We start from the raw sequence: 27,272 nt of genomic DNA, 5'->3' as shown, positions 1-27,272 counted from the left end.
TTCTTGAATACTTTTTTTCATAGCTGTCTAAGAAGATTTAAAAATCATTGCACTTTGGTCAAAAAAATAAATTTATCTTATGAAAAAACAGCATGGTATTGGCATAAAAACAGACATATAGATCAATGGGACAGAATAGAGAGCCCAGAAATAAAAACCCATACACCTACCGTCAATTAATCTATGACAAAGGAGACAAGAATATACAATGGAAAAAAGACAGTCTCTACAACAAGTGGTGTTGGGAAAGCTGGACAGCTACATGTAAATCAATAAAATTAGAACATTCCCGCACACCATACACAAAAATAAACTCAAAATGGTTTAAAGACCTAAATATAAGACATGACACCATTAAACTCCTAGAAGAAAACATTCTTTGACATAAATTGTAACAATATTTTCTTAGATCAATCTCCCAAGGCAAAAGAAATAAAAGCAAAAATAAACATGTGGAACCTAATCAAACTTAAAAGCTTTTGCACAGCAAAGAAACCGTCAACAAACAAAAAGACCTATGGAATGGGAGAAAATATTTGCAAATGATGCAAACTACAAGGAGTTAATATCCAAAATATACAAACAGCTCATACAACTCAATATCAAAAAAACCCCAAACAACCCAATCCAAAAATGGGCAGAAGACCTAAATAGACATTTCTCCAAAGAAGACATACATATGGCCAACAGAGATGTGAAAAAACGCTCAACATTTCTATTAGAGAAATGCAAATCAAAACCACAATGTGGTATCACCTCACACCAGTCAGAATGGCTATCATCAAAAAGTCTACAAACATTAAATGCTGGAGAGGGTGTGGAGAAAAGGGAATCCTCCTACACTGTCGGTGGGAATGTAAATTGATGCAGCCACTATGAAGAACAGTATGGAGGTTCCTTACAAAACTAAAAATAGAACTATCATATGACCCAGCAATCCCACTCCTGAGTATATAACCGGAAAAAACAAAAACTCTAATTTGTAAAGATACATGCACCCCAATGTTCATAGCAGCACTATTTACAATAGCCAAGACATGGAAGCAAACCAAGTGCCCATCAATAGATGACTGGCTTAAGAAGATGTGGTATATATATACAATGGAACATTACTCAGCCATAAAGAAATGCAATATTGCCATTTGCAGCAACATGGATAGACCTACAGAATATTATGCTTAGTGAAATAAGTCAGAGAAAGACAAATACTATACATCACTTATATGTATACAAATAATAAAAATGAATAAAACTTAAAATAAAAAATAATACAAATGAATCTAGTGATACATGCAAACCACAAACAGATTCACAGACATAGAAAATTTATGGTTACCAAAGGCGAGAGTGCAGGGGAGTGATAAATTAGAAGTATGGGATTAACAGATACAAACTACTACACATAAAACAGATAAGCAACAAGGATTTGTTGCATAGCACAGGGAATTATATTCAATATCTTGTAATAACCTATAATGGAATACAATCTGCAAAAAATATAACTGAATCACTATGCTGTACACCTCAAACTAAACTAATGCAATATTTAAAAAAACTGGATTCTAGACTTTTCTGACAGTTCTTCCAACTGAAAATGGCTTTATCTGATATTTATCTAGAAGAAGCTATTCTTCAGGGAAACTGATGGCATGCTGGGTAAATTCTCTAATTCAACTAGAAAAGCTCAGCTGCATTTTCTAAAGCTGACATACGAGCAAGGAGCAAATCAAAGAGGAAAATATTTTAACACCCTGAATTCATCACAGTATTTAAACAATTAGAATTTTACTTTATTTCAGAATAAGTTTACAGCTGAAAAAAAGGTATTTACTAAAGCCACAACATTCTTCATACGGACAAAAACTTTTCTAGCAAAACTGTGGTACACAAGCATTAGTAATTTGAATACTATACGGTTATAGAAGATATTTAAAAAATGGAAATGATGTATTCCAAAGGCTATACTAGGCACGATATATATGCTTGTATTGGGTCTGCAAGCATTATACTAAAATTCATTACATGTAATCCAAGAAGTTGCAGGTTTCCAGCACTATGTACTAACAAGACAGAAAGGAATATCAGAGTTACTCTCGCGTTGAAAAAGCATGTACTATCAACACTGCAAAACAGGAGCAGCAAGCCAAGCCAACAAACAATCCCTTAGGTTTTAGAAGTTGTAATATAACTATGGCTTTTTCATTTTCATTTTTGAGACTGGCTAGCAAGTCTGGCAAGTGGAAAAGAAGAAAGTCTATAATAAAACACTAAAGACATCACTTACAAGGCATCTGATATTTCACAGGTTCAAAATTGGAAAATAACAACTGAGCTTGTTCCTAGAGCAACACTGTGAGGTATTATAGAGCAAAAAACACCCTGCTTTTTCCTATCAATCTTTTGGCATAAAAATCTCAGAAAAGTAGGGCTTCCCTAGTGGCGCAGTGGTTGAGAGTCCGCCTGATGATGCACGGGTTCGTGCCCCGGTCTGGGAAGATCCCACATGCTGCGGAGCCGCTGGGCCCGTGAGCCATGGCCGCTGAGCCTGCGTGTCCGGAGCCTGTGCTCTGCAACGGGAGAGGCCACAACAGTGCGAGGCCCGCGTACCGCAAAAAAAAAAAAAAAAAAAAAAACTCAGAAAAGTAAGTTTTCCAAGTGACATGGCAGAAAAGTATTTAAGATAAATCATTAGAGTTTACTTTTGGTTTTTGGTAACTGCAAAGAATAAAGGTCTTTTCAAGGACCAAGAAACTGGATGTGGTTCTTAGTACGGAACTTATGTTTTTTTAAAAACATGGGTTGAAATATGTATTCAGGCTGACAGTGTATTCATGCTGATAAAGGTGGTAAAAAGAAGAAAACAAAAATCGTACATTTTTTAGAGCATACTACTACCAAATATATGGAAATTGTCTAAAAGATAAAAATGTACATCTTAGATTCTCAAAGGTTTTATTTTTCAACTAGCAATTAAACATAAGTGAGTCATGCAATATTTTTACCTCTTAACTACTGTGATAATGATATGAGGGGAACAGAGTTCTCTTTTTTTTCCTTTAAATGTATAACGCTCACAAGTCATCATGTGGAACTCAAATCACACACAAAGGCAAATCATGAAGAAACGTTAAATATTCCAAAATGCCCACGAAGGCGTGCCAGAAATTATGCTGTTTCTATAGCACAGAATTGTTGGAGGCCAAAGCTAAAGCAGTAGGTGCTACTGCAACTCCTAGGTCTTTAATGCTGCTTTTATTTGTTTTTGTTTTTTTGATGGGGGGGATTCAGGTCAGGGGGTTCGGTGGTCTCTCAGAAACCATAATTTCTGCAGGTTCAGTGACCAACTTGGATCCATCCCATGCTGTCTTGAACTGTTCAGGAACGGGAAATTCTCTCTGGAAAAAGGCCAGAAGAACAAAGTTATTTAAACCAAGGCTTTGCAAACAGATGGAAGGCTGATTAGTGTCACATGATGGACAAAGACATTTTATGGAACCCAAACCTGCATCAGGGAGCGATGCATGGTCACGTGTCAGCTCTGTGACTGCCTGCCAGCATCCTCATTGATGCTAGCACTTACTAAGAACCAGGCATTCTGCTGAGCACCAGATATACGTGAACTCAGTTAATCTCTGCAAGAACTTTAAGAGCTAGATATTATTGAGATGCCATCTACAGGAAACAGAGACCTGAGAGGTCAAGCCTCTGAGCAGCCAAAGTTCAAACCTGAGACTTTTTACCCTTGACCCTGCACCAGACTCAAACACGCACTGGGGATCATGCTGAAAGGCAGACTCTGTCTGATTCAGTAGATCTGGGAAAGAGGATGACAATCTCCATTTCCCACAAGTTCCAAGGGGATGCCAAGGCTGCTGGCCCCCAGCCTGAATAAGGGCTTTATCGCGGCGTTATGTCTACCCTCTGATGAAATATGAAAATGTGCTGCAAGTTATATATAAACTTGTTACCCTTCATCCTGCTTTCCTACTCTTCCCATTGGGGAATACATGCCCCCCTTCCACACACACCCCTACACACACACACACACACACACAAACACAAAGAAAAATGCAGAAGAGTCAAAATAAAATTAGTTTGGGCTGTCTCCTTTTCCTGGAGAGTGATTCCCCAGTCATTGCAGGAGAGGGCAGGAAAGGAAGCTGAGGAGCGGTCCCCTGAGCCCTGGCTTTGTGACATCCCTGGACTTCCTGTACCGCAGTGTGATAAGCTGGTGCCTGTGCTCATCTGTCGGTGAGATGTGATGTTTCACATCTACTGGAATACACACACTAACACGTATCTTCCTAGATGTTGGGTCCAGCTGTTTCTTTCGGAAGAAGCTATTTATTTAACTACTTTAAAGGGAAGGCCCTTTCTATCATGAGTGGTGAATTCTCCTTGAGTGAAATCTGCGATAGTCTTAAGAGAAAGCAAAGAAGCCACAGTCTGAGACACCTAGTGTGTGTGTGTGTGTGTGTGTGTGTGTGTGTGTGCGCACGCGCGCGCGTGTGTGTGTGTGTGTGTGTGGCTAACATCCTTTCTGGGGCTCTTCTTGATGAATAAACCAGGCTTGGTGTACCAAGCCAGGTGGAGAATGCTCCAGAGTGGAGGCACCTCTTTGATGGTAACTGCACTACAGCTGTTCCCAGTCTTTCTTGGGAGTGACATGATAGTAATGTGATGACAGACCTTCTCTGGGAGACTGATTCCCTTCAAATGAATCATCCCCACCATCTACTTCGAGATTACAATGCCTGTGGCAGGACCTCTGTATTGCTCCCTACTACCCCCAGCTGGAAAATGCGTGAAGTGGGCCATGGGCTGAAGACACAAGATAATTCACCTATAGAGGGGAGACTACGTTTTCAGCATAAAAGCTCAGGTTCTGAGCTATACTCATCCTTTAGGTCAGTGGATCCCAATCTTGGCTCCACACTGGAATCACCCGGGAAGTTTTAACCAATACAGATGTCTGGATACCACATCCAGGGATTCTAGTTTAGTCTGCAGTGCTCGTCCAAACCCCCATTGCTTTTCTTAGCAGTTCCAGCCAGTTTCCATGAAGCTGAGCCTTCTGCTTAAACAGCTGCAAAGGCCAGGAATCATCCTAATTTTTAGCTTTCCTCTTCTGAAGCTGTTCTGTATTGGCTTTAGCTCTTCAGTATTTTTTTTTTAGGTGGAGAGCCCAAGAGGAGATACTTCTCTAGCTCAGGGTTAGGCTGTCCAGATACCTAGTGAAGCATGGCCCAATGCTTGTGGAGTTTTGTTCTTTAGACTTAAACAATGAATTCTGAACTGAAATATGTGGTGTGTGCCTGGGTAGTGCTCACTGGCAGGTGGGGAAAGGAGAACATGGCAGCAATCCAGTTGTCTGCCTAAGGAGATTAACCTGAGTGCTGACTGCAGTGTAGACGGCTGGTGATTGACCCATAGGCTAATGGGGTGGTCCTCTTTCAAAGGTGTGCCTAAGTTACGTTTTCTCCCATCCTTCCCAGTTCACTGCTTCCTTGCACAGTTAGAACCAGAGGGAATGATCTCTGGATTTACTTCTCCACTTTCAGGAAGCAATAACTAGGGACTTCCCTGGAGGTCTAGGCGTTAAGACTTCGCCTTCCAATGCAGGGGGCGTGGGTTTGATTCCTGGTTGGGGAGCTAAGATCCCACATGCCTCTTGGCCAAAAATTCAGAAGGTAAAACAGAAGCACTATTGTAACAAATTCAATAAAGACCTTAAAAAGGGTCCACATCAAAAAAAAAAAAAAAGCAACAACTAATAGGAAGTAATAACTTGCTTTCAAATGGCAACAACCAGCAAGTCCATCACACTGCATGGTGCAGAAAATGTATTTATTTATACTTCCTTTTCAATGTGTGAGAATATCTGCTTGCTTCTTTTAGAAACTGCTTTGCTGGGGAGAGGAGACAAAGAAAATACATGGTGGCTTAGGCTACCGTTTCTTAGAAGGGTCACTGGATGGACTGATAATATCAGAATCACCTGGGTATATTAAAACTACAGATTCCTGGGCCCCCTCCAAGCCTCCTGAATCTAACCTCTGGGTGTGAAGTTTGGGAGCTGGTGTTTTCATCAAGCTTCCCAGCTGATTCTTATGCTGGGTTTGAGAACCACTGACGTGAGAATACCTATACAAATAGGTCCACTTATTATTACCTCCTTTCCCTCCTTTTTTTCCCCCAAAGCACTTCTCCCTCTTTTCTGTTTGCCTCCACCATAGCAAAGGAAAATATTTAGTCCTAAGTAATATGAACTCAGATGCCTGGTGTACTATTTGATAAGAGCTATCCCATTAAGGTAGTTATTAGGAAAATGCTTTGAGAATCACAGATCCAGGACCGGGCATAGTCAAGAAACTAACAGGGGAGCAGATAGGTGAAAAGCCACTCTCTGAATTCCTCTCCTGCCTGTGAATTATTCTCTAAAGGAAGGTCACAGGTTGGGAGGTGATTAATCAGTCTCTAAGAATGTTAATAATGAAAAATTCTTCACAGTCTTTTCAAAGGTACTTACATAATCACCGTCCCGAGGGATAAGTATATTCATCTCAGATGACTTGGCACTCACAATCTCACAGTCTAACGCATCTTCACTGAGGTATATGTGGCAGCCTTCTGTCTTATTAATGGAAATTGTTGGCACTTTCCCCATCACCTGAAATAGAAGGGAAAAAAATCTAGGGCCAAAGCAAATAAACAGAAATTCCAATGTCCCCAAATAAGTACAGTCCACAGGCCTAGCCAAGCATTAGGAATGGCTGGGTTAGGGCTGGAGAGGCTGGCTGAATGACCAAGTCTCCAGGGTGAATTAGTACGTGTCATTTGAGGACAGAATGAAAGGACCACACAAGGGGATTCTCAAACCTCAGGGTCTCTTTCCTGACACAAAATAAAGGGACTAATTGGAAAACAGCAGCTAAATGTTCAGAAAAAGTTTCACAACCCCGTTAGTGGATTTGAAACATATATTTGATTTCATGATAAAAGAAACAAGATGCATTTGCTTTCATGTGCTTAAAATTTTAGTTTTGACGAATCTCTAGGAAACTTGGATTAAAACACGCACTAATACTGTCATTTAAGAGTAAATAAATTATTCTGTAATTGAGAAGATTTTTCCTGAATCTAAATAAGAATAAATAAGAAACACTACAATTCTTTTCACATAAGTCCTTTGCTAGATAAAAATCTCATTGGCTGAATGTGAAGCTTAAATGAGATAATGAGTGTCTAGGTATTCTGAAATGTATTCATTTCAGGAGCCAAAACTGGAGACTTGGTTCAGGCTACTCACTGTATAGGTAAATAGTACCATACACAAGAGGAGGTGGTTCTTTGTATTGTTACAAATATCAAGTGCTATAAACATTATGATCAGTTTTAAATTTCTTTTTTAACAGTCAGTTTTCAGATATTCCCGCCCCCAAAATCTCTACAGGCACAGACTATTCCCCCAACGACCATATTACAACTACATAATTTTCCTTCTCGTAATGGTAATTGAAGCGATAACAACATCTCCTCTTTCACCCTGAAGAAAAGGCTGGGTTGCAAATTAAAGGAGCAACTACTGTGATGGTGAAGGTGATGTAAAGAATTCCTTAGGGGAATCTAGCCAGGTCACTACACTTCTCTGTTTTCTCCTCTCCCCACAGAAACTGGACACCAAGTTGGAATTGAGACCCAGTGCCAAAAGAAAAAAAAAAAAAAAGGCAGAGGTAGTTTAAGGTCAGGTAAGCACAGGGGTTTGCCATAAATAAAATAAAATAATATCTATATGTATATATCAAGAATGTGTCAGCAGTAACGTTTTGGCAATTTCTAGGTTTATTTTATAATGATGAAGAGCATTTCCATAGCGACCAGAACTGTACGAATACCAGGCAAGCAAAGGGAAAGAAGTAAATTGTCAGTGTGTCTTAGGAGATTCATTTATGAGACAGAATGGGGTCACATGAGGATAGCACATTTAGCACATAAAATGCTAAAATATCTATGTATCTGAAAATCTGAAAAGCAGTAGACTTTTTAAATAGCCCTGAGGGGGTAAGAATTGTCATTTCCACATCATTTTTAGTCAATATTTCCTTAGAGTAAATTATATACAGTACATGCCTTTTTTCCCTGGTACTCTGTAAACATTTTGAGAACAGAGATTGTTTCTTATCAGGAGAACCGGACTAAAAAGTAGCTCCTCTGTTGAGTGACAGGTGATATGTGACCTTGCCCAGGCCAATGCTCTAGCATTTAATACATGTACCTGTATTCTCTGTTTTTCTTAAATTTATTTCTCTATACGTTTAAAAAAATTTCCACATAATATCTTAGTCTCCTCTCTCCCATAATTTGTACTATTTTTCTAGGATAGTCTGCAAAAAAACAGAATTACTGAACTAAATCATATGGACTTTCCTCTGTGCGCTTTTCCTCCTTTCAATCTTTTTAACAGCATTATTGAAGTAAAATGTGAAAACATAAAATTCACCTCCCTTAAGTGTACAATTTAATGATATTTAGTGAATTTGTGCAACCATCACTTCAATTCAGTTTTAGAATAGTTCCATCATCCCCCAAATACCCCTCATGCCCATTTACAGCCAATCTCCGTCCTCATCCCCAGGCAGCCTGCACTAATCTGTGTTCTGTCTTTATTGTGTCCAGGCCCTTTTAAAATAGTTTATTAAGTGTTTTAAATAGGTAATGACAATCGCTTGGTTTGAACATCCAGAAGGTTGAAGTGTTCAGTAAAATGTCTCTCCCTTGTTTCTGAACCACGCTGCCAAGTTTCTATCCCTCTTGGACAGATAACCATGATTTATCCTTCCAGATTGCTTTAAGGCCCATAGCCTTAAAAATGTATATTTCAAACACAGAAGCATACAAAGAATAATATAACAACAATGTAAATATATATATGCCTGTTAAACAGCTTTATCAGAGTTTAACATTTTGGCTCATTTGCCTCTTTTTTAGGACTATCATCTTACAATATAGTTGAAGCCCCCTCTCTACCATCCCCCATCTCACTGTCCTCCTTCCTTCCCTCCACAGATGGAACTACTCTTCTGAATTTTGTATTTACAATTCACAGCAGGTTTGTCTCTTGCATAAGGTGAACTTGAGCCCTCATGAGTATATTTAAAATGTGCGTATTGTTTTGCATGTTTTTGATCTTTATATAAAGGGACACATTATACAGTGCCTATTGTTCTATAATCTGCCTTTGTCACTCAAGGCTGCTTCTGAGATTTTCCTATTTTTATACATGTAAGTGTAGTTCATTCATTTATTTAACCACTGTACAGTATTCTATTAGGTGGATTTATTTATTCATTTACCAGCTGGTGGACATTTAAATTGTTTTTGTTTTTATTGCCATTATGGATAATACTGCAATAAACATTTATCCATGTCTCATCAACATTTGTACTAGACCTTCTTTAGTGCACACACCTAAGAGTGAAATTGCTTGGTTACAGGCTATGACTGCCTTTGACTTTATTAGATGGTGCCAATTTGCTCTGCACAGTGAGTGTAACAGTTTACTCTCCCAACACTGATGTATCAGGGTTCTCATGACAACGCTTGTACCATGAGACTTTTTAACATACAGGCAGTCCTCAAGTTGCACAGTTCGGATACGCATGCGTTTCAGCTAACATGCCCCTTGCAAAGTAAGGACAGCCTGAATTCAAAACTGTTGAGTGTAAGAAGATATAGCTAATTAATCTGCATTTCTTCTTCTATTAGGCAGGTTGTGCATATGTTCATATATTTATCAAATACTTCACTTTTTCTTCTCTGAATTGCCCTGATATTCTTTGCCCATTTTTCTACTGAGTTGTTAGTCTTCCTCTTGATTTGTGTTAAGTTCTTTTTTTTTTTTTTTTTTTTTTGCGGTACGCGGGCCTCTCACTGTTGTGGCCTCTCCCGTTGCGGAGCACAGGCTCCGGACGCACAGGCTCAGTGGCCATGGCTCACGGGCCCAGCCGCTCTGCGGCATGTGGGATCCTCCCGGACCGGGGCACAACCCGTGTCCCCTGCATTGGCAGGCGGACTCTCAACCACTGCGCCACCAGGGAAGCCCTGTGTTAAGTTCTTTATAAATTCTGGTTATAAATCCTTTTTGATTATCTGCATTGCAAGTATCTTTCTTCAATCCATGCCCCATCTTTCAGCTTTGTATGTGATGTCTTCTGTTGAACACATAAATTTTAACGTGGTTAGCACCTGTCCTTTTCTTTATAGTTTGTGCTTTTTGACCCTAATTGCTTTTCTACTGATTTTCTTTTGTATTTTATTCTCAAAGTTTAAAAGTATTTCTTTTTATAATTAGGACTTTACTTTTAAATATGGTATGAGGTAGAGATTAGATATTTTTTTCCCACATGGAGGGTCCTAAAATACATCTCCATGTATGTGCCAACTATTGAATGTACTACGCTAGTTAAAAGGGGCAGTGGTGAAAAGCCTAGTAAAACCAAAGAGAACAATCTATAAAACTAGCAGCCAATTTTAAAAAACATTATCAGGAAACATCAGATAATAAGGGGTGATTAACAATACGAAAACAGTGTAATCAAAGATAGTAGTTATAGCTGTGGCCAAAGTAAGAAGTCATTTAGCTTTTGGCATATTATAAAATCCCATTTGGCTAAATAAATATTGCTAAAACAGTGCAGATTTTCTTCTGTTTTGCAGATTCAATTGCAATCCTGCTTTCCAAGTTGTTTTTCTGATAATCTCATTGACTCTTCAGAAAAACTTTACCCAGAACCAATTTTTCCTGAGGGAAATAAATTCTCTTCCGCATGGTACTATTATGCTAGGAGAACCTCTTAATATTTCGGTTCACTCATTAGTTGATTTATTCCAATCACCCATTCATCAAACATTTATTGGACACCTACTATGTTCAGGTACTGTGCAAATTTCTGGAGCTGTAAAGATTAATTGGCTGTTCTTGAAATAGAAATGGTAAACTAGTAATTGCTGTGCAAGATAGGATGTGTTATAAGAGGTTGAAAAGGGGGAATTAACACTGTCCAAAAAGTAAGAGAGGGCTTCAGAGAGGAGGTGCCAAGACAGACCTGTGTCTAGAGGGAAAGAGAATAAGAGTTTTACAGGTGGACATGGAGGGCCCCTTGTAAGCAGAGGGGACATCTAGGCAAAGCCACAGGTAGTGGGGGCCAGGAATGGCTGAAAGGGTCAGTTACCTGCATCTGAATGTCCTTGGAGTTGATCACTTCCACAATGCCCACCACATTGTCAAACACAAGGCCAAACTTCTTACAGCTGTCTAGGGAAAAAAAAAACAATCTACTAAATTCATTCAGCATATTTATACAAAGCAGCTTATCATAGCAGGTACAGACCCATAATTCTGCCCTACCAATTGTAATGGAATTTATTTTCCCTTTTATCTGTAGAGTAGACTTGCTGCATTTGAAAATGTAAGCCACCTGTCTCAGTTCAGTCTCTGAAATCACAAGGTCATTCCTGTCCTCTTGGTATTCCTAAAATTAAAACATATGCAAATATTAAATATAAGGATGCATAAATTAAGTCCACCGCATGCTGAAATTACTGTGGAGCATTCACCAGTTACAGCTTCTCAATATGTTCTTCCTTTAGGAACCAATTTCTTAACAGACCAAACCGCAGGTCTGACTTTGTCACTGTAATGTTGGGAATGAGAGGAACGGCTGCTTGGAAGGGGGGTCGGTGTCAAGTTGTGAAACGTCAGGCATCAGGCACGCTGGCTAGTGGGCGGGGGCTGCAGCAGGGACGTGAGGGCTTTGGGTTGAGTCTGGCCGCTGAGTCTGGACTTGATGCTGCAGTACTATCTGCAAGTAGGAGCTGGACAAATAAACTAGCAAAGGTCACAACAGTGGTCTAAGTCCCAGTGTACTTTCGGACCATGACAGCCTTTCTGGGGACTTTGTTCCTCCATCTTTAGGGAAGGCCCCTGAACTGGCAGGGGGCACCAGCTTCCATCCACATTCAAGGTGTCTTTGTCCTGCTCAGACAACTGTGAAAGTGGTGGGTGACGTAGTAGGTTATATCAGCACCTCGGCCAGTGGAATAGGATGAAACATCCTACAGTAGACCAGAATGGGGCACAGATTAAAAGTTTCCAGAAAGAGGATTCAAATTCATAGAGACAGAAAGTAGAAAGGTGGTTGCCAGGTGGTGACGTGAGGGGGAATGGGGAATTATTGTTTAAGCGGTGCAGTTTCAGTTTTACCAGATGGAAAGAGTTCTGTGGATGGATGGTGGGGATGGGTGCACGACAGTCTGAATGTACTTAATGCCACTGAACTGTGCACTTAAATGTTAAGATGGTAAATTTTGTGTTATGTGTACTGTACCACAATTTTAAAAATAATTTTTAAAAAGTTGAAGAAAAAATGGGAAATCCTTAAGACCCTGGCAAACAGTTTAGCCATTGTTTCTTTCATCAGAGTATGTCAGAAATAAAGTTAAAGGGCTTCACTCACCACTCTCCATTTCTTCCCTTCCAACTCTAACACAGGAGCATGTTTCTTAGGAGGATGAGACTGGGGACACTTGGGGCCTGGAGTGTGGCTTTTGGTAGGAGACGGAGTTTGTCCTCCGTGAGCCCGGAGGCTGGGATTCTTGTATGTCTTCTGGTCATCTGTAACATGCCGGAGCCCTGGGAAGGTAACACATAGACACATTTCCTACATTTTATGCAAAGGGAAATGTCCCTAACTTCTTGTATCAACATGATGTAAACAGCACAGGTAATGCTATTTTCATAACAGTTGAGTGTTTTCTCAAGGTCAGTATGCAAAGGCTGAGACCTATGTTAAGTTTAGAGCTAATAGAAGCCCTGTAAGTATTTTTTAATTTGAGGAACTTCTTTTTTTTTTTTTTTTTTGGCTCTACCACATGGGCTGCAGGACTTTAGTTCCCTGACCAGGGATTGAACCATTGCCCCCTGCAGTGGAAGCCTGGAGTCCTAACCACTGGACTGTCAGGAAATTCCCCTTGAGGAACCTCTTCTTGAAGGAGATAAGCTAATAGATAAAAATTATGCAAAATGCAAACCCCCTCGCCAGAAAGGATTCCATGATTTACTTCTGTCATAGCTAAATCATTTCCTAGATACAGTCTAAAAAGTTAGGGCATTTCAGTAAGCATAGGTCAGAGTACGGAATCGACTTAAGGGTTATGAGTCCATTCCCTTCCTTTGCGGATGAGGGGACAATGCAGCCAGTTGCAGCCACAGAAATAGTTTTGGTTCTTAGCTCCCAGCACAGCACACAAGAACACTTATACCATAATTCCTATTACCCATGCAAAGCAAAAATACATCTGCATAAGGTTTTTGGCAACATGAATTTATTAAGTATATGATTAAAAATATTAACCATTCACAAAGGTAGTTCAATGATATAATTCTTTGACAAGCCCATACACCTCTGAGGACAGAGGTTCTATTATTTGTCATTTTTATTTCACTTGATCTTGATGCCTTGATTGTAGCTGGTGCTGAAACATCAAAGGCTGAAGTGGTGATACAGTGCAGTGGTCCATTTAGAACCTAGAATCTCTGAGTTCTTCTTTCTGATCCACCCAACAGCCCACTGAGCCCATCTACCTTGAGATGAAGAACACACGGCTCTCCATGTAGTAGGGACTGGGATGGAATGATGTATCCATCACCGTGGGCTCTGAGGAATCTGTGTGCCTGAAGCCAGAGGGAGACAGCCTCAAGGTCTGGTTTTCTCACCTTTTGTAATTGCTTCCCCTTGGTTAAGTTGTGCAAATAAAGCTGAGCGTGAAGGAGAGGACTCCTCTCTTCTGCCCTCACTATCAAAGGGTGGAGGTGGCCCTGGAGGAGGTGGAGGTGGAGGAAGGCCAGGCCCAACAGAGAGGACAGACAACGCTGATGCAGTTGATGCTACTGGACCCTGTGGGAGAGAGAAGACGGAAAGCACTCTATTGAGATGATATCCTTGCTGAGAGCTGGGATTCTGCCAACATCACTTAGAACCTGTTGTCAATGAGGGAGTGGGGTTCGAGATTCACAAAGGGCACCCAGGGGTATACCTGTGCACCATGGGTCTGTTTGGGAAGACCTGGGACCAAGTGGGGGTTTGCCTTGGGAACACGGAGCATCATGTAGCTGTATAGCCCTGTCAGTAGAAACTGCACGTGCCAGATTCACACTGCCAACTCAGAGGCAAACAAAGCCATATTCACAGGCTCATGTCCAAAGCTCAGGATATGAATGAAACTGGGCTTTGGCCAATTGATAATCATAAGAAAAAAGTGGTCCAACTAGTAAGAGGATTCTTTTGGGGACACTGGGAATTACAACCACCAATGAGAGAGAGAGAGAGGAAAAATATTCAGTGGTTAGCTTTATGAGCAGCTAAAGAAAGAGATACTGAAACTCTTTCTCTGCAACTCATTTTTCAAGTATGCATGCCTCAAACCGAACCCCAAGTGAGGACCACATGTGACCTGGATGCCTGTCAAACATGAAGGTGATCAGGGTCCAGGATGCTTCTGATGGTTTGGTTCATCTAATGCTGACTGTTAGTAAACCAGAGAAAATTGTATTTTGCCTGAGAAAGACCTATGCTTATTCTCTTCTCTGCTATGTGAAGTGCAATCTTTGTTTTCAATATGAAGTTCTAACAAATTCAAATGTCAGTAAAAGGTGATAGACAATAGAGGGATTTGTTTCAATGTTTTGAGAGGACCCCACAGACGAAGCTGTCACAGAGCTTAAAACTAGTAAGATAGAAGCACACGTATACAATAACCTTGTGTTATGTACCATTTTACTTTTAAACCCTGAAGTAGAACTGTATGACTATGACAAAGAATGAGAAGTTAATTCAAGTAAAAAAACGGAAAGTATAAAAATTGAGAGTGATGAAAATGTGCCTGAAGCTTATATGTTTTCAGTACGAAATACGATATGTAAAACATCACATAAGTGCTAAATATTAACAAAGACAGCAGATCCTTATTTTCGTAAACAACACAGTATTACAAAGTGTCAATATCAGGAAGTTTTAATCTGTGGTAGTTTTCCGCTGAAAATAAAAAATCCACACTATTTTCAAAGTACTTATACAATCCCTATTTAGTGTATAATTATCCTGAAAATAAAAGGTTCTTCTCTTACTGAGAATGCACATCTTAAAAACTGAGTAGGCTGGAGGTCTCATCTCCTGAAATGATAATTTGTGATATTTTTTTTTGTTTATAAGGAAAAACAGCCTGACTCCATCAGGATTCTTGGGTCAAGTAGAAAATGACTGCACAGTTCTTGAGACTGACCAATTTTTTTTTTTTTAGCATTTTAAATATTTCCTATTATGTTACTGGGGTGAAATTTGAACATTTGCTCTGAATCATAAAGTGTAAAATATAAGCTTTGCACATCAAAAAATATTCCAGTTCCAGACACTCAGAGCCACGACATACTACTTTTACTCACAAGCACATAATAACTCAAATAGTCAGCGAAGGGCCAGGCTCCTCTCCCACATGTGAAACACTGCAGCTTTAAAGTTCTCCTGTTTTGTGGAAAGGGGAGACAACACCGGCTTCTAAATCTTAGAATGACTTAGATGGTTCCCTAGCTCTCATCATTCATTCCTTTCATGGCTCTCTCCAAGGGCCATTAAAGGACACTGAAACCAATAAGCCACATATTCAGCTTCTTGGAACTCTGATACATTCAGATGGCTGACCCAGGAACACCTAACAAAGGATTTTACTGCAACAAGTGTTGACTCTAAAAGCCAAAAAAAAAGAGGAGAACTCAGGACCAGCTGAAACTCTGCCACTGGCTTATCCGTTGTGCGTTGGCTCATTCCTGCATCGGCCCCAGTGAGAACACACACCTGGGCTCCAGTTTCCAGGGTGACTTGACAAGCAGTGCCCAGGGGATTTATCGTACAAGTGTCCTCGAGAGCAAACTCAGAGAGTCCCTTACCAGGTGCTCATGGGCTGCCCCTCGTGATGAACTTATCTTCGCCTCCTCTTCTCCTCCTGCAGGCAGGTGGGACCAGGGCTTTCTGCGTTCTCACGTGCCTGGCATGAGCAGCAGCCGCACTGATTGGAATCACAGCCAGACGCTGTCTTCACGCACCCCGGTGAAACAGGGGAGACGGGCAGGGAAAGGAAGGGAGCCAGGAATTCTGGAAAAGCTTTTCCATGCCAGGCTCTGGTTGTTTCCACTCATCTAACACATATTTAATGCTCAGTGTAGGACAGGCTCTATGCCAAGGGGTTCCCAAAGTTGTCTGAACATCAGAATCATCTGGGGATCTGTTAGAAGTTGCCAAGCCTAGGCCACGTGGCAGGAACATTCTGGGGAGGCAGCACATGGGCATTTTCTGAAGCTCCCTATAGGTGACTCCAATGTGTGCACAAGTTTGGGAACAACCACGGCATGCTTTGTGCTGAGATTCATCTTAGTCATCACAACCACATTACTAGGACTGAAATCCCCCTCTCACAGAAAATAAAGCAGGAAGTCAGAAAGTATGACCCGATATTAAATGGCCAGTAAATGGCAGGGACATAATTCAAGCACGTACCTGCTTGATTCTAAAGTCTTCTTCAGGGAAATCCTTTATGCTGTATTCAGACGTAAAAAAAAAAAAAGCCACTAGTCAAATTAACCAGAGGTGTGGGCGACCCTACACATATGTCATGTTGCTCTTGGGCCTCTGTCTTAAATATACGTGAGGTGTTGGGAGGCGGTGTAATAATTTAATTTTTATCTCCACTACTCCTTGCTCCCTCCCTCTAATGCCTTAGCAGCTGACTGGGCTCCTATGGCCAACTCTGGAGCCAGGCTTGATCCCATGGGGATATGTCTTGAGTACTGACACTGGCATCTCAGCATCAAGTCACCCTGGACACTAGTTTGTACTGACTCTGTGCCTGCGTTCTAGCAACTGGACTCTTGCCTTATTCACTTTTCCTGAGTACCCACGGGTGCCAGTAATGGGGTACTTGCACCCAAATCTCAGTTTCCTGCCTAGTGTCCAAGTTGTTCTGGGATGGGGACCTGCCCCCCCCGCCCGGGGACTGGAGATTTAAGGGCATTTCCTCTGGGTGTGATCTAAGATAAAATCTCATGGCAGAGGTAATGCACCAGGTTGTCTAGACTGAATGAGAAGTAGTGGGTCAGATCAAGCCTACAACCTCGGTTGCCTGTTGAGGGATCTGCTGCTTCTTGTTCTCAATGGGATATGGGCCCTGTGGGAAGACTAGCTAAGAGGGGAAAGGAGCACTGGCAGGGGGGCAGATCTGGCCCAGCTCACACTGTGAGTCAAGGCCGTGCAGGGATACAGACGGAAACTTCCAGTGGGCAGCTCCGTCTCTGAGCCTGCACCAGGAACCTGAGAGGGTCCTGGGAGACTCACAGGGGATAACCTTTAATTAGGTTGCAGACTGCATTCATTTCCTGGAATAGAGGCTATGGGGTCAGATTTACACATACAGAATAAAAGACATTTAATAAAAGATGCCATTCCCTTGCAAATTATCTGAGTATTTCCGGTCCTTCTAAAAAAAACCCTTAATAAAACAATCTTCTATGGTGTGTTTTACCCTAACAATTTTACTTCTACAGTGTAGAATTACACTTCTAGAAACTCAGGACCTACAGAATTATGATATCCTGTGACTTGCACAAGGTCACACAGACTGGAAAGTAAAGGTGAGGTGAGGGCCGAAATGAAGGAAGTCGAAGGGGGAAAGGCTTAACCTGAGTGAAGGAGCAGCGACCCCCACACAGCTGCTTTTTAAAGATGCTACCTGATCCTGACGAAATGAGGCTGAAGTATCTTAGACCCCAAACTGGAAACAACTGAAAAACACATTTTATTAAAGCCATTGTAACAATGGTTTCCAACTTAAAAAAAAAAAAAGCCATTTATGATTTTAAGTGGCCGCATTTAGGGTACAAGCGTTCACTTATGTTGTAAGAACACAGCACAAAACCTAACAATGCTGCTTCTGAAAGCTCTATTAAGATTAATTTTGAGAGCAGATGTTTGATTATTTACTTTTTTTTTTGGAGTCGGGGTAGAGGCGGCACAAAGACTTTTTAAAACGTCTGCAAATCCCTTTCTCTAAATTAATTTCAACTGTCCTGGGAACAGCCGCTTCCTCTGCCTTTAAATATATGAACTATAATTATGAAATAATGAAACCATTGTATGTGGCATGTGGAAAGCTCGTAATGTTTTGGTTATATATACTATATATATAAAATTCTATAATTGTATTACATGGAATATATTTATGTGTTAATGTGCATCAGAATTTTTTCCATTAAATGTCACTTGAAATAATTACCTATCATTTTATTACTTTGGAAGTTAGGTTTTATTCTGAAAGGGAAACTATTTCTAGTTCTTAAATGAAATCTCCACATTGTTTTGACACATGTAATTAACAACCACTTCTATCTCCCACAGCCCATACCACTGTCTTAGTTATCCAGTTAATTCAGCTACAATCTAGCTTTGGATCTAAATAATCTGCAAAAGGGACTCCAATTCTCCATTTTGTTGGGTCTGTTGAAAATAAGACTAACAGACTACTTTTAGATGGAGGTTTTATGTCTTTGTGATAAAATTAAGCAAAAAAGTGAAACACAGCTCTTTAGGCAAAAAAAAAAAAAATCAGCTACAAAGAAAAGTTTTCCATCTAAGATTTTCTGTTTAAGCGTTACATTTTTGGGGAATTTTCAACTTTCACTTTTTAAAGTCTAAGATTTTTCAAATTCAGCAATAGGGGTAGCAGATGTTTGGCCTAAATAGAACCTCTTTAATAGATTGAAAGTCAATTAGAATAAGTAGGCTCGTTTGTCCATTCCACATTTGCCTAGAGCTACCTTGCAAGGAACTGGGTATATGATGAAGAAGTAGGCATATGTCTTGTTTGTTAAGAAACTCATAATCTAGTGGGAGTGTCGAGTACACAAAATAGTAGCTGCAGATTCAGTTTGATATGTGTCGTGTGTCACGTGAACAGGAACACTGGGAGCACAAAGGAGGGTGTGGCCAGCTCTCCTCAGGACAGTGGGGTCAGGGGAGCCAGAGAACGACTTAGCCCGGGGCCACACCATCGAATGCTCTGTAGAGGACACAGGTCTTATAAGGAGAGACTGAGGGAGAAATGTATATACACGTAATATTAATCTCCAACTTTAAGAGCAGGCCTGGCAACCTACATCTTGGTGTGTGTTTTTCCCAATTTCTTAAAAGGCAGAGACCAAGAAAATCAAAATCACCCCTGTGACAGTATCTTGGAACAGACGGATTCTGTCCCTCACAGCAGAGCTTTTGTTATGATGTTTCTTATATAAAACTAGCTTAGTGATAGTAATATTTTGAGCCACCATCTTTGTAAGTATTTGTGGAGATCACAGATAAAGCTACAAAATGAAACAGCTGACATGCAGTGGCACTGTTTATGGGTTTCCTGCCCACCCCCCATCCTTTCCTTATGGCCACCACCTCAATTCCCCTTCACGCACACACACAGATGGCTGTCTTCAGTTTCTCGGTCAGGTTCTCTCTTTTGCTGTCCATCTCAGAGACAGCCTGGTCCATTAATCGCCTGGCTTACACTTAATGCTTTCCAGGTACATTACATGTGCCCAATTATACACTTTAAAAGCGTTCAGGGACTTCCCTGGTGGAACAGTGGTTAAGAATCTGCCTGCCAATGCAGGGGACACGGGTTTGATCCCTGGTCAAGGAAGATCCCACATGCCGCGGAGCAACTAAGCCCGTGCACCGCAACAACTGAGCCTGCGCTCTAGAGCCCGTGAACCACAACTACTGAGCCTGCGTGCCACAACTACTGAAGCCCACACGCCTAGAGTCCATGCTCCGCAACAAGAGAAGCCACTGCACCGCAACGAAGAGTAGTCTCTGCTTGCCACAACTACGGAAAGCCTACGTGCAGCAAAAAAGACCCAACGCAGCCGAAGATAAATAAATAAATAAACAAACAAACAAATAAAGCGTTTAAAAATCACAAAGCCATTTCAGTCACAAATACACTTGGACTTATTACTTTAACCTGCTAAAACTATAGGACTTCACAGTGTTTTACAACTGAGCCTTTTGCCAATGCTGTTTATTAGTTTTTCCAAAGATGAAGAATCTGAAATGATCTTAATGTAACATGGCATATAAACAGGATAATGATAAACCTCTCACATACCACAAAAGGAGGGAGGGATTAAAAGAACTACAGTTTCAGAACTAAAGACTAACTTTCTATATACATAAACTAGTTTTCATAGCAGTAAAAATACTTCACAAATTCATGGTTTAGGGTTTGTTTATATTTTAGCCATCAAAACTAGTTTCTATTTTCTGAAAGGTGTACTTAGATCAAGAACTTGGCGAGATTGATACATTTCCAAATTTGTCAATTTCTATAAGTATGTCCAAATTTCACATGCATATTTATACCACACTTTTATTGGCAGACAACCATTTTCAAGAAAAAAGATTGCACATAAACAATCATCCTTTATACACGAGTATAAACCAAAGTGAATTTGTGACTTTAATCTCTGTTCTCTTATTTCTATCACTACCTATAATTTTTAGACTTCTGCCAATGAAAGCAAAGTTTCTGGGGGCCTTTCCAAGAAAACAGAATTGTTAAAAAATATTACAATGAAGAGCTATATAATATTTTAAGCATATGTTTATTAACAATTTTTAAAAAGTCAATTTAGGGAATATTTCCTATTTCATCTATGGTAACAGAATACTACTCGAATTTCAAGTTTCCATAAAAATACCAAGGGTACTTATATACTGTCAAAATAAAAAGATGGTCCCACAATTAAGAAGGAAATGTAAGGCCCATTTTGATCACTTTTCTTCAGAGGCAAGACACCAAACTCCCTTAGCCCAAGATAGAGGTACAACAGGAAAGGTAATGAAAAACCCAAATCTCATGGTTTCGCCAATAACTTCTGATGGTTTCCTCATCCCCATTCTCCCCACCCTCCTGGGGTCTCTGTATGTTATTCCTTTGATAATCTGGAGAGATGTGAAATATGGCGGTAGATGAAAAAAGAACAAGAAACAAAGTCTCTTCAGAGAAGGAAAAACAACTTTAAATTGGAAAACAGCCTGAGAATACCTTACACAGTCTATATCGGTTTGTGGAAACCAGTAACTTAGTGTTTTTATGCTAACTGTTTCCTAATTTATAGATCTGGATGTGGCCCTTCAAAAACCACAGGTGGTGATTCCTGTTGTACATGCCCAAAGCAGAGATGTTTGATAAAAGCAGACCAAGTCCTCAGAGCAGATTCCAGAGAATATGTTGAACACAACCTAATTTGCTCAAGTGACCCTTGAGCTATTTTGCTATTTTGCATAAATTGTCTTCATAAGTAGCTTTAATGATTGGTTTGGCCTATTTTTTGCTACTGCTCCGTGGACCAAATCTAGGATTCCCAGATTGTTTTTTCTTCTTGTCTGCCAGCATTGGCAGCTTGAAAATATAATTTCTCATAAAAAAAGGAAAGATAAAATTAAATTTTCCATGGGAAAAATTTCCAGAGTTAAAGATAGCAGAATATACCCAACAAAGAGACAAACTATAGATAGCCAACAGTTGTAAGACCAAGAGTGATGTGTGGCTTGAATTATCTGGACTCTGACTTCATTCGGCCAGAAAAGCCTAGATCTGAACAATCATTGAATTAAAGTTTCTGTTTTGCTTCTGGATTTTAGGATCATAGAGAAATAACTGTATTTCTTAAATTATCCATCCTTGGTAAACGGCAGCGGTGGGGAGTGAGGCAAAGTGAGAGCTGTTGTAAAGATGATTTACGTTTGGCTCTGTATTATTTACATTATTTACTTAGGAAAAAATAAAAAAATAGAAGCATCAGCATCTCCTGAGGTTTATAGCTGAGGTGCACTAAAGACAAAGTAACTTTTGCCTCAATTTCAGTTCCAAATTTTGCAGGAAAGGTCTGGGAAAGTGTCTGTGATTAGCTCAGCTTCTATCAAGGGTGCAACCTGGACCAATAAATCTGGACTTAGCTCTATGTTATATTCTATGAAGGGTTTCTTTTACCTTTAGAAGACAATCTGCACCTTCCCTCCATCCCTTCTTAAGAAAACCTTTTTACTTAATCTAATATTAGCTTGTATTTCCTGAGTTTATACCAACTGGGAATTAGGGGCATGCAGACGGCAAGGGACAAGTGCAGGGAAGGCATTGCCGTTGCCTATAAGAAAATGCATTGTACATTTCCATTACCATCATTTGATATAAGAAATAAAGGAACAGTATTTACGTGGCTCTTAAACAATGAACACAATTTGTAGTTAGTGGAATAAGCCTCTGGAAATTTCACTGTGAAGAAATGCAATTACCAATTACTGTGTTCAATTTAGCAAAAGTGTTTGGACATTGTCTGTATTTAAGGCCCTGTACCAGTCACTGCTGCAGATCCCATGCAGAATGAGAAAGAACCCTGCTTTCAATGAGCTCACAGCCTCAGAGGAGAGAAAAGACACTTCCATTCTCCCTGACAGCAGGCAACTGGCTCTTAGCCTTCATGTTTCTGCTCAGGTTGTGCCTTTGTTTGGAAGGCTCTTCCCCAATTTACTATCTGGAAAACTCTTACATACCCTTCAAGGCTCCACTCAAAGTTCTCTTCTTTTTGTAGGTTTTCTGGAACTCTCCTAAGAGGAAATTTTCTGTTTCTCTATTGCAAGGGCTCATTAGGAACACCCTTATTATGATACTTCACATTATATCGTAATTATTTGTCTGTGAATTTGGGTTTGGTCATGTCTTGAGCCCGAGCTCTGAAGAGCCACCCATTATTCATCTTAATGTCACCAGTAATGCACCTAGTGCCTGAAACGTGGTAGGTGCTTCATAAATATTTACCAAAATGAATAAGTAACTGCTTTATAAGGTAGAAAGTGCTAAGCATCATAAAAGAAGTACAGGTTTTAAGAAGTACTACAGAGGTTCTGTGGAGGAAAAGGATAACTTCCAGCTTGGAAGGGCATGGTAATAAGCAAGGGTGGTCAGAGAGGCTTCTGGGAGACAAGACCATTCGAAATAGACCTTGAAGGATGGATGAGTCAGATTTGACACAGGGAAGCAAGAGGAAGGGGATTCCAGGAGGAGGGTACATGAACATTGTCATTACAACAAATAAATGCAACTGAATTGGTAGCAATCACACAAGAACTTACAGATCCACATAAGTACTGTCTTTCAAAGCATTAGCTTCTGATGCGACACACTTGTTTAATAAAAAACTACCAGTATTCCAAACTTTCTTTTAGGACTGCCTTCAGACCTGTTTACAAAAACACACATACCAAGTAATCACTCATGCCTTTGTATTCTGCTCTTTCTGACTGAAAAGAGTTATTACTTGAATTAATCCTCCTCCAAAGAGGGTCTCAATGGCTTTTGGCCATTTGAAAAGATAAAATTCACTTGTGAGGAGGGAAGACTTGCTATCACTTAGTATCCTAAAAAGGATGGGCCCCAAATTTCAATTGCCATCGCCCTGCTCACTGGAGGTGGGGAGGGACAGGGAGGCGGATAAAGCCACACAGCCCTGGCGGCAGTTACCGGGAGGCCCAGCCGCAGGCAGTGGAGGCTTTGAGGCATTCCCCAGGGAGTTAAGAGGTTGGACCCAGAGGCATGGCACCTCAGGGATGAATGAAAACTAGGGGTGGAGGGGTGGCGGTGGGGCATTGTGGCTCGCTCTGGGCTGGGACTGACCACCGAGTTCAAAGTCTCCTCCTATCCAGGCGCCCCCAGCTCTGCTCTGGGGAGTACCTCTGCCTGCACCTTTAAACCACAGCCTCCTGACTTTCCTAAGAGGGGTTGGAGGAGACAGTAGTCAACAGGACACCCCCAATTACACCACTGCCTTCAACACTATGCCTTAAAGAATTCTAAATGAACACACCTTAATTAAAATACTCCCAGGGTGATGGCTTAAATAAATTAGGAACATTTATTAACTTGCTGGCCCCCAGGTTTAGAGAGTTTGAGTTCTTGGTTATAAAAAAGTCCTAGTAAATAAAATAACCTTCATCATTAAATTAGGCAGTTTTAAAAGCCACTACTGTGTGATTTACGGAGAGAATAAATACTCTAAAAACATCTATGTATTGTTATCAACTAGCAATAAAACTCAAAGGTATTTATGAGATAATAAAAATAGTGCTAAATATAAAAAGCTTGCTTACAGCTTCATAGTACAGCTAACTCTAAACTACTGTGTATGAAACTGACCTACACTTACTCTACTGAAGATATAGCAAAGGTAAAAATAAAACCCACAAATAATCCCCAGACTTCAAAAGGCAGAAATTGAAGCTATAAGCAATAATCCATCAAGTCAGACACCTGGTCCATAAGTAATGAAGAGATCATTACACAAAATCTTTTTGCACCACGATTCTGTAAAACTGCATCTACCTCCAGCCCTTCAGAAATTGCATTCTAAAAGTCAATAATAAGATAGATGCTGGCAGCCTTTTTCTAACCTTACCCTCCCCAGACTGTCACAGTTGATCAGCCAACCCATTGTTCTTAGAGCTTTGTGACCCTCAGCTCTTAGTTCTCCTCCTCTTTCTTGTCTTTGTCTCTTTGATTGATTTATTCCATTCTTTTTTTTTTTTTTTTTTGCGGTACGCGGGCCTCTCACTGCTGTGGCCTCTCCTGTTGCAGAGCTCAGGCTCCGGACGCGCAGGCTCAGCGGCCATGGCTCACAGGCCCAGCCACTCTGCGGCATGTGGGATCTTCCCAGACCGGGGCACGAACCCGTGTCCCCTGCATCGGCAGGCGGACTCTCAGCCACTGCGCCACCAGGGAAGCCCGATTTATTCCATTCTTAAGTAACAGTGTCCCCCCAGGTTTTATCCTTCATCATATTCTCTTTTTCTATCTTCTCTTCTGTTTAACTATCATCTCTAGGTTTCCCCCTTCAGTGAACTTCAGACCTGCATTTCACCTGCCTGCTCCACCTCCCCATCTAGATGGACATCTCACCTGTGCCTCACATGCAACATGGTGAAAACTCAGGTGAATATATATATATATTTTTTGAAGAACTTCGGACTTTGTAACTTCGAACTTTGTTTCTTTGTTTTTTGAACTTGTTTCTTTGTTTTTTGAACTTTTTTACTTTCTAAAAGTACAATTTGAACACAAATGAATACTTTTTTTTTTTTTTTTCCGGTGTGTGGGCCTCTTACTGTTGTGGCCTTTCCCATTGCGGAGCACAGGCTCGGATGCGCAGGCTCAGCGGCCATGGCTCACGAGCCCAGCCACTCCATGGCATGTGGGATCTTCCCGGACCGGGGCACGAACCCGTGTCCCCTGCATTGGTAGGCAGACTCTCAACCAGTGCGCCACCAGGGAAGCCCTCAGGTGAATACTTTCTTGCTTCTCTACCAGCTCCTCCTGTCGATATCCCTATTTTTATTGATGTTACTATTATTCTCCCAGACTTCCAGATTGGAAACTTTGAGTTTAGATTTGATTTCTCTCTCTTTTTGTCCTCCAACTCAGTGTCCATTTCATCTCTTGCATTCCATTGCCTTTGTTACACTCAAGGTCACATACTCATTATGCCATCCTTGGCATCCACTAAAGTCTCCTAACATGTATTAGGGCCTCTAGTCTCTCCCCTTTTCCATTTATCCTGAACAATTACTAGATCATTATTTACAGTGAGTAACTTTCTGCTTAAAAACCTATGGTGTACCCCTATGTTCAATGCACCATTATTTACAATAGCCAAGATATGGAAGCAACCTAAGTGTCCATCAACAGGTGAATGGGTAAAGAAGATGTGGTAAGAAGAAGATATCAAGTATATACAATGGAATATTACTCAGCCATAAAAAATGAAATCTTGGGACTTCCCTGGTGGCCCAGTGGGTAAGACTCCACACTCCCAAGGCAGGGGCCCAGGTTCAATCCCTGGTCAGGGAACTAGATCCCACATGTATGCCACAAGTAAGACCCGGCACAGCCAAAATAAATAATAAATAAATAAATATTTAAAAAATGAAATCTTGCCATTTGTGACAACATGGATGGATCTAGAGGGTATTATGCTAAGCGAAGTAAGTTAGAGTAAGAAAAATACCATATGATCTCACTTATATGTGAAATCTAAAAAACCAACCAAACAATCATACAAAACAAAATGAAACAGACTTATAGATACAGAGAAAAAAACGGGTAGTTGCCAGAGGGGAGGGGGATAGTGGTAGGCAAAATAAGTGAAGAGGGTTAAGAGGTACAAACTTACAGTTATAAAATAAATAAGCCACAGGGATGTAATATGCAGCACAAGGAATATGGTTAATAATATTGTAATAACTTTAGGAAATGATAGTTACTAGACTTATTGTGGTGAACATTTCCTAATGTATGCAAAGGTCAAATCACTATGTAATACACCTGAAACTACCATAATATTGTACATCAACTTTATTTCAATTAAAAAAAAAGGCTGTGGGGAAGGAAAAAACCCTGCACACCACATATGGACCCATCTTCTTAGGATAACACGTAAGGATTCCACCATATGGCCCCAATTTGCCTTTCTGGCCTCATCTCTTGCCATGTTCAGCTCTGCAAAACTAACAGCTTTTCTGTCAAAGTACTTAGTTCATGTCCTTTGTGCCCAACTGTCTGAATTCTCTGCTAAGAACTGCCCTTTCCTTTACTGTCTGCCTAGGGAACTCCTACTGTCCTTCAAGACCCAAATCAGTACACCTGAAACTAATATAATATTATAAATCGACCACACTTCAATAAAAACAAAACAAAACCAAAAACCATAACAAAACAAAACAAGACTCATACCAAATGTAGCCCTTTGTTGCCCTTCCTGCCCACCCAGAAGTCTAATTAGCAAGGTTTATTTTCCAACATGGCCTTGTATTGTTATTTATTTTTTTGCATTGTAATTAAAACCTGATGCTCGATGGCAGAAACTGTAGCATTAATACAATGTCTGGTGTGTGCTTTGTACAAGGTGGGTATCCAATAAATGGTTATTAAGTAAATGAATTACTAAACAAATGAATGAGTAAAAACTAATGGTCTTCCTTGAGTCTCCCACAAATTGGACTCCTTTGGTCCAGCATGACTATACTAGAGTAGTGCTTTTCAAATTTTAATATGCATATAAATCACCTGGG

The 27,272-nt window shown here is 40.4% G+C and overlaps 1 protein-coding gene across 2 annotated transcripts in view; it reads right to left on the bottom strand.

The window, feature by feature from the left end:
• Positions 1-2,711: 2,711 nt before the first annotated feature.
• The window catches only part of CAP2 (cyclase associated actin cytoskeleton regulatory protein 2), a 133,742-nt gene continuing 109,181 nt past the window's right edge, over positions 2,712-27,272 (bottom strand). The window contains exons 8-13 of one of the 2 annotated variants that reach the window (XM_029243966.1): positions 13,775-13,955; positions 12,516-12,691; positions 11,408-11,531; positions 11,232-11,314; positions 6,530-6,670; positions 2,712-3,395 (exon numbers count right to left, since the gene is read on the bottom strand). In XM_029243966.1, coding sequence (XP_029099799.1) covers positions 3,285-3,395; positions 6,530-6,670; positions 11,232-11,314; positions 11,408-11,531; positions 12,516-12,691; positions 13,775-13,955 — 816 coding nt within the window. In that variant the 3' untranslated portion in view covers positions 2,712-3,284. Of the gene's footprint in view, positions 3,396-6,529; positions 6,671-11,231; positions 11,315-11,407; positions 11,532-12,515; positions 12,692-13,774; positions 13,956-27,272 lie in introns of those variants that run through there. The other variant, XM_029243967.1, reaches the window with a different exon arrangement.

Source organism: Monodon monoceros, unplaced genomic scaffold (assembly GCF_005190385.1).
Source record: "Monodon monoceros isolate NGI ecotype Baffin Bay Population unplaced genomic scaffold, NGI_Narwhal_1 Super_Scaffold_3, whole genome shotgun sequence".
Classification (NCBI taxonomy): Eukaryota; Metazoa; Chordata; class Mammalia; order Artiodactyla; family Monodontidae; genus Monodon; species Monodon monoceros.
The sequence above is the reverse complement of the archived record's forward strand: the minus strand, read 5'-3'. Positions and strand labels throughout refer to the sequence as shown.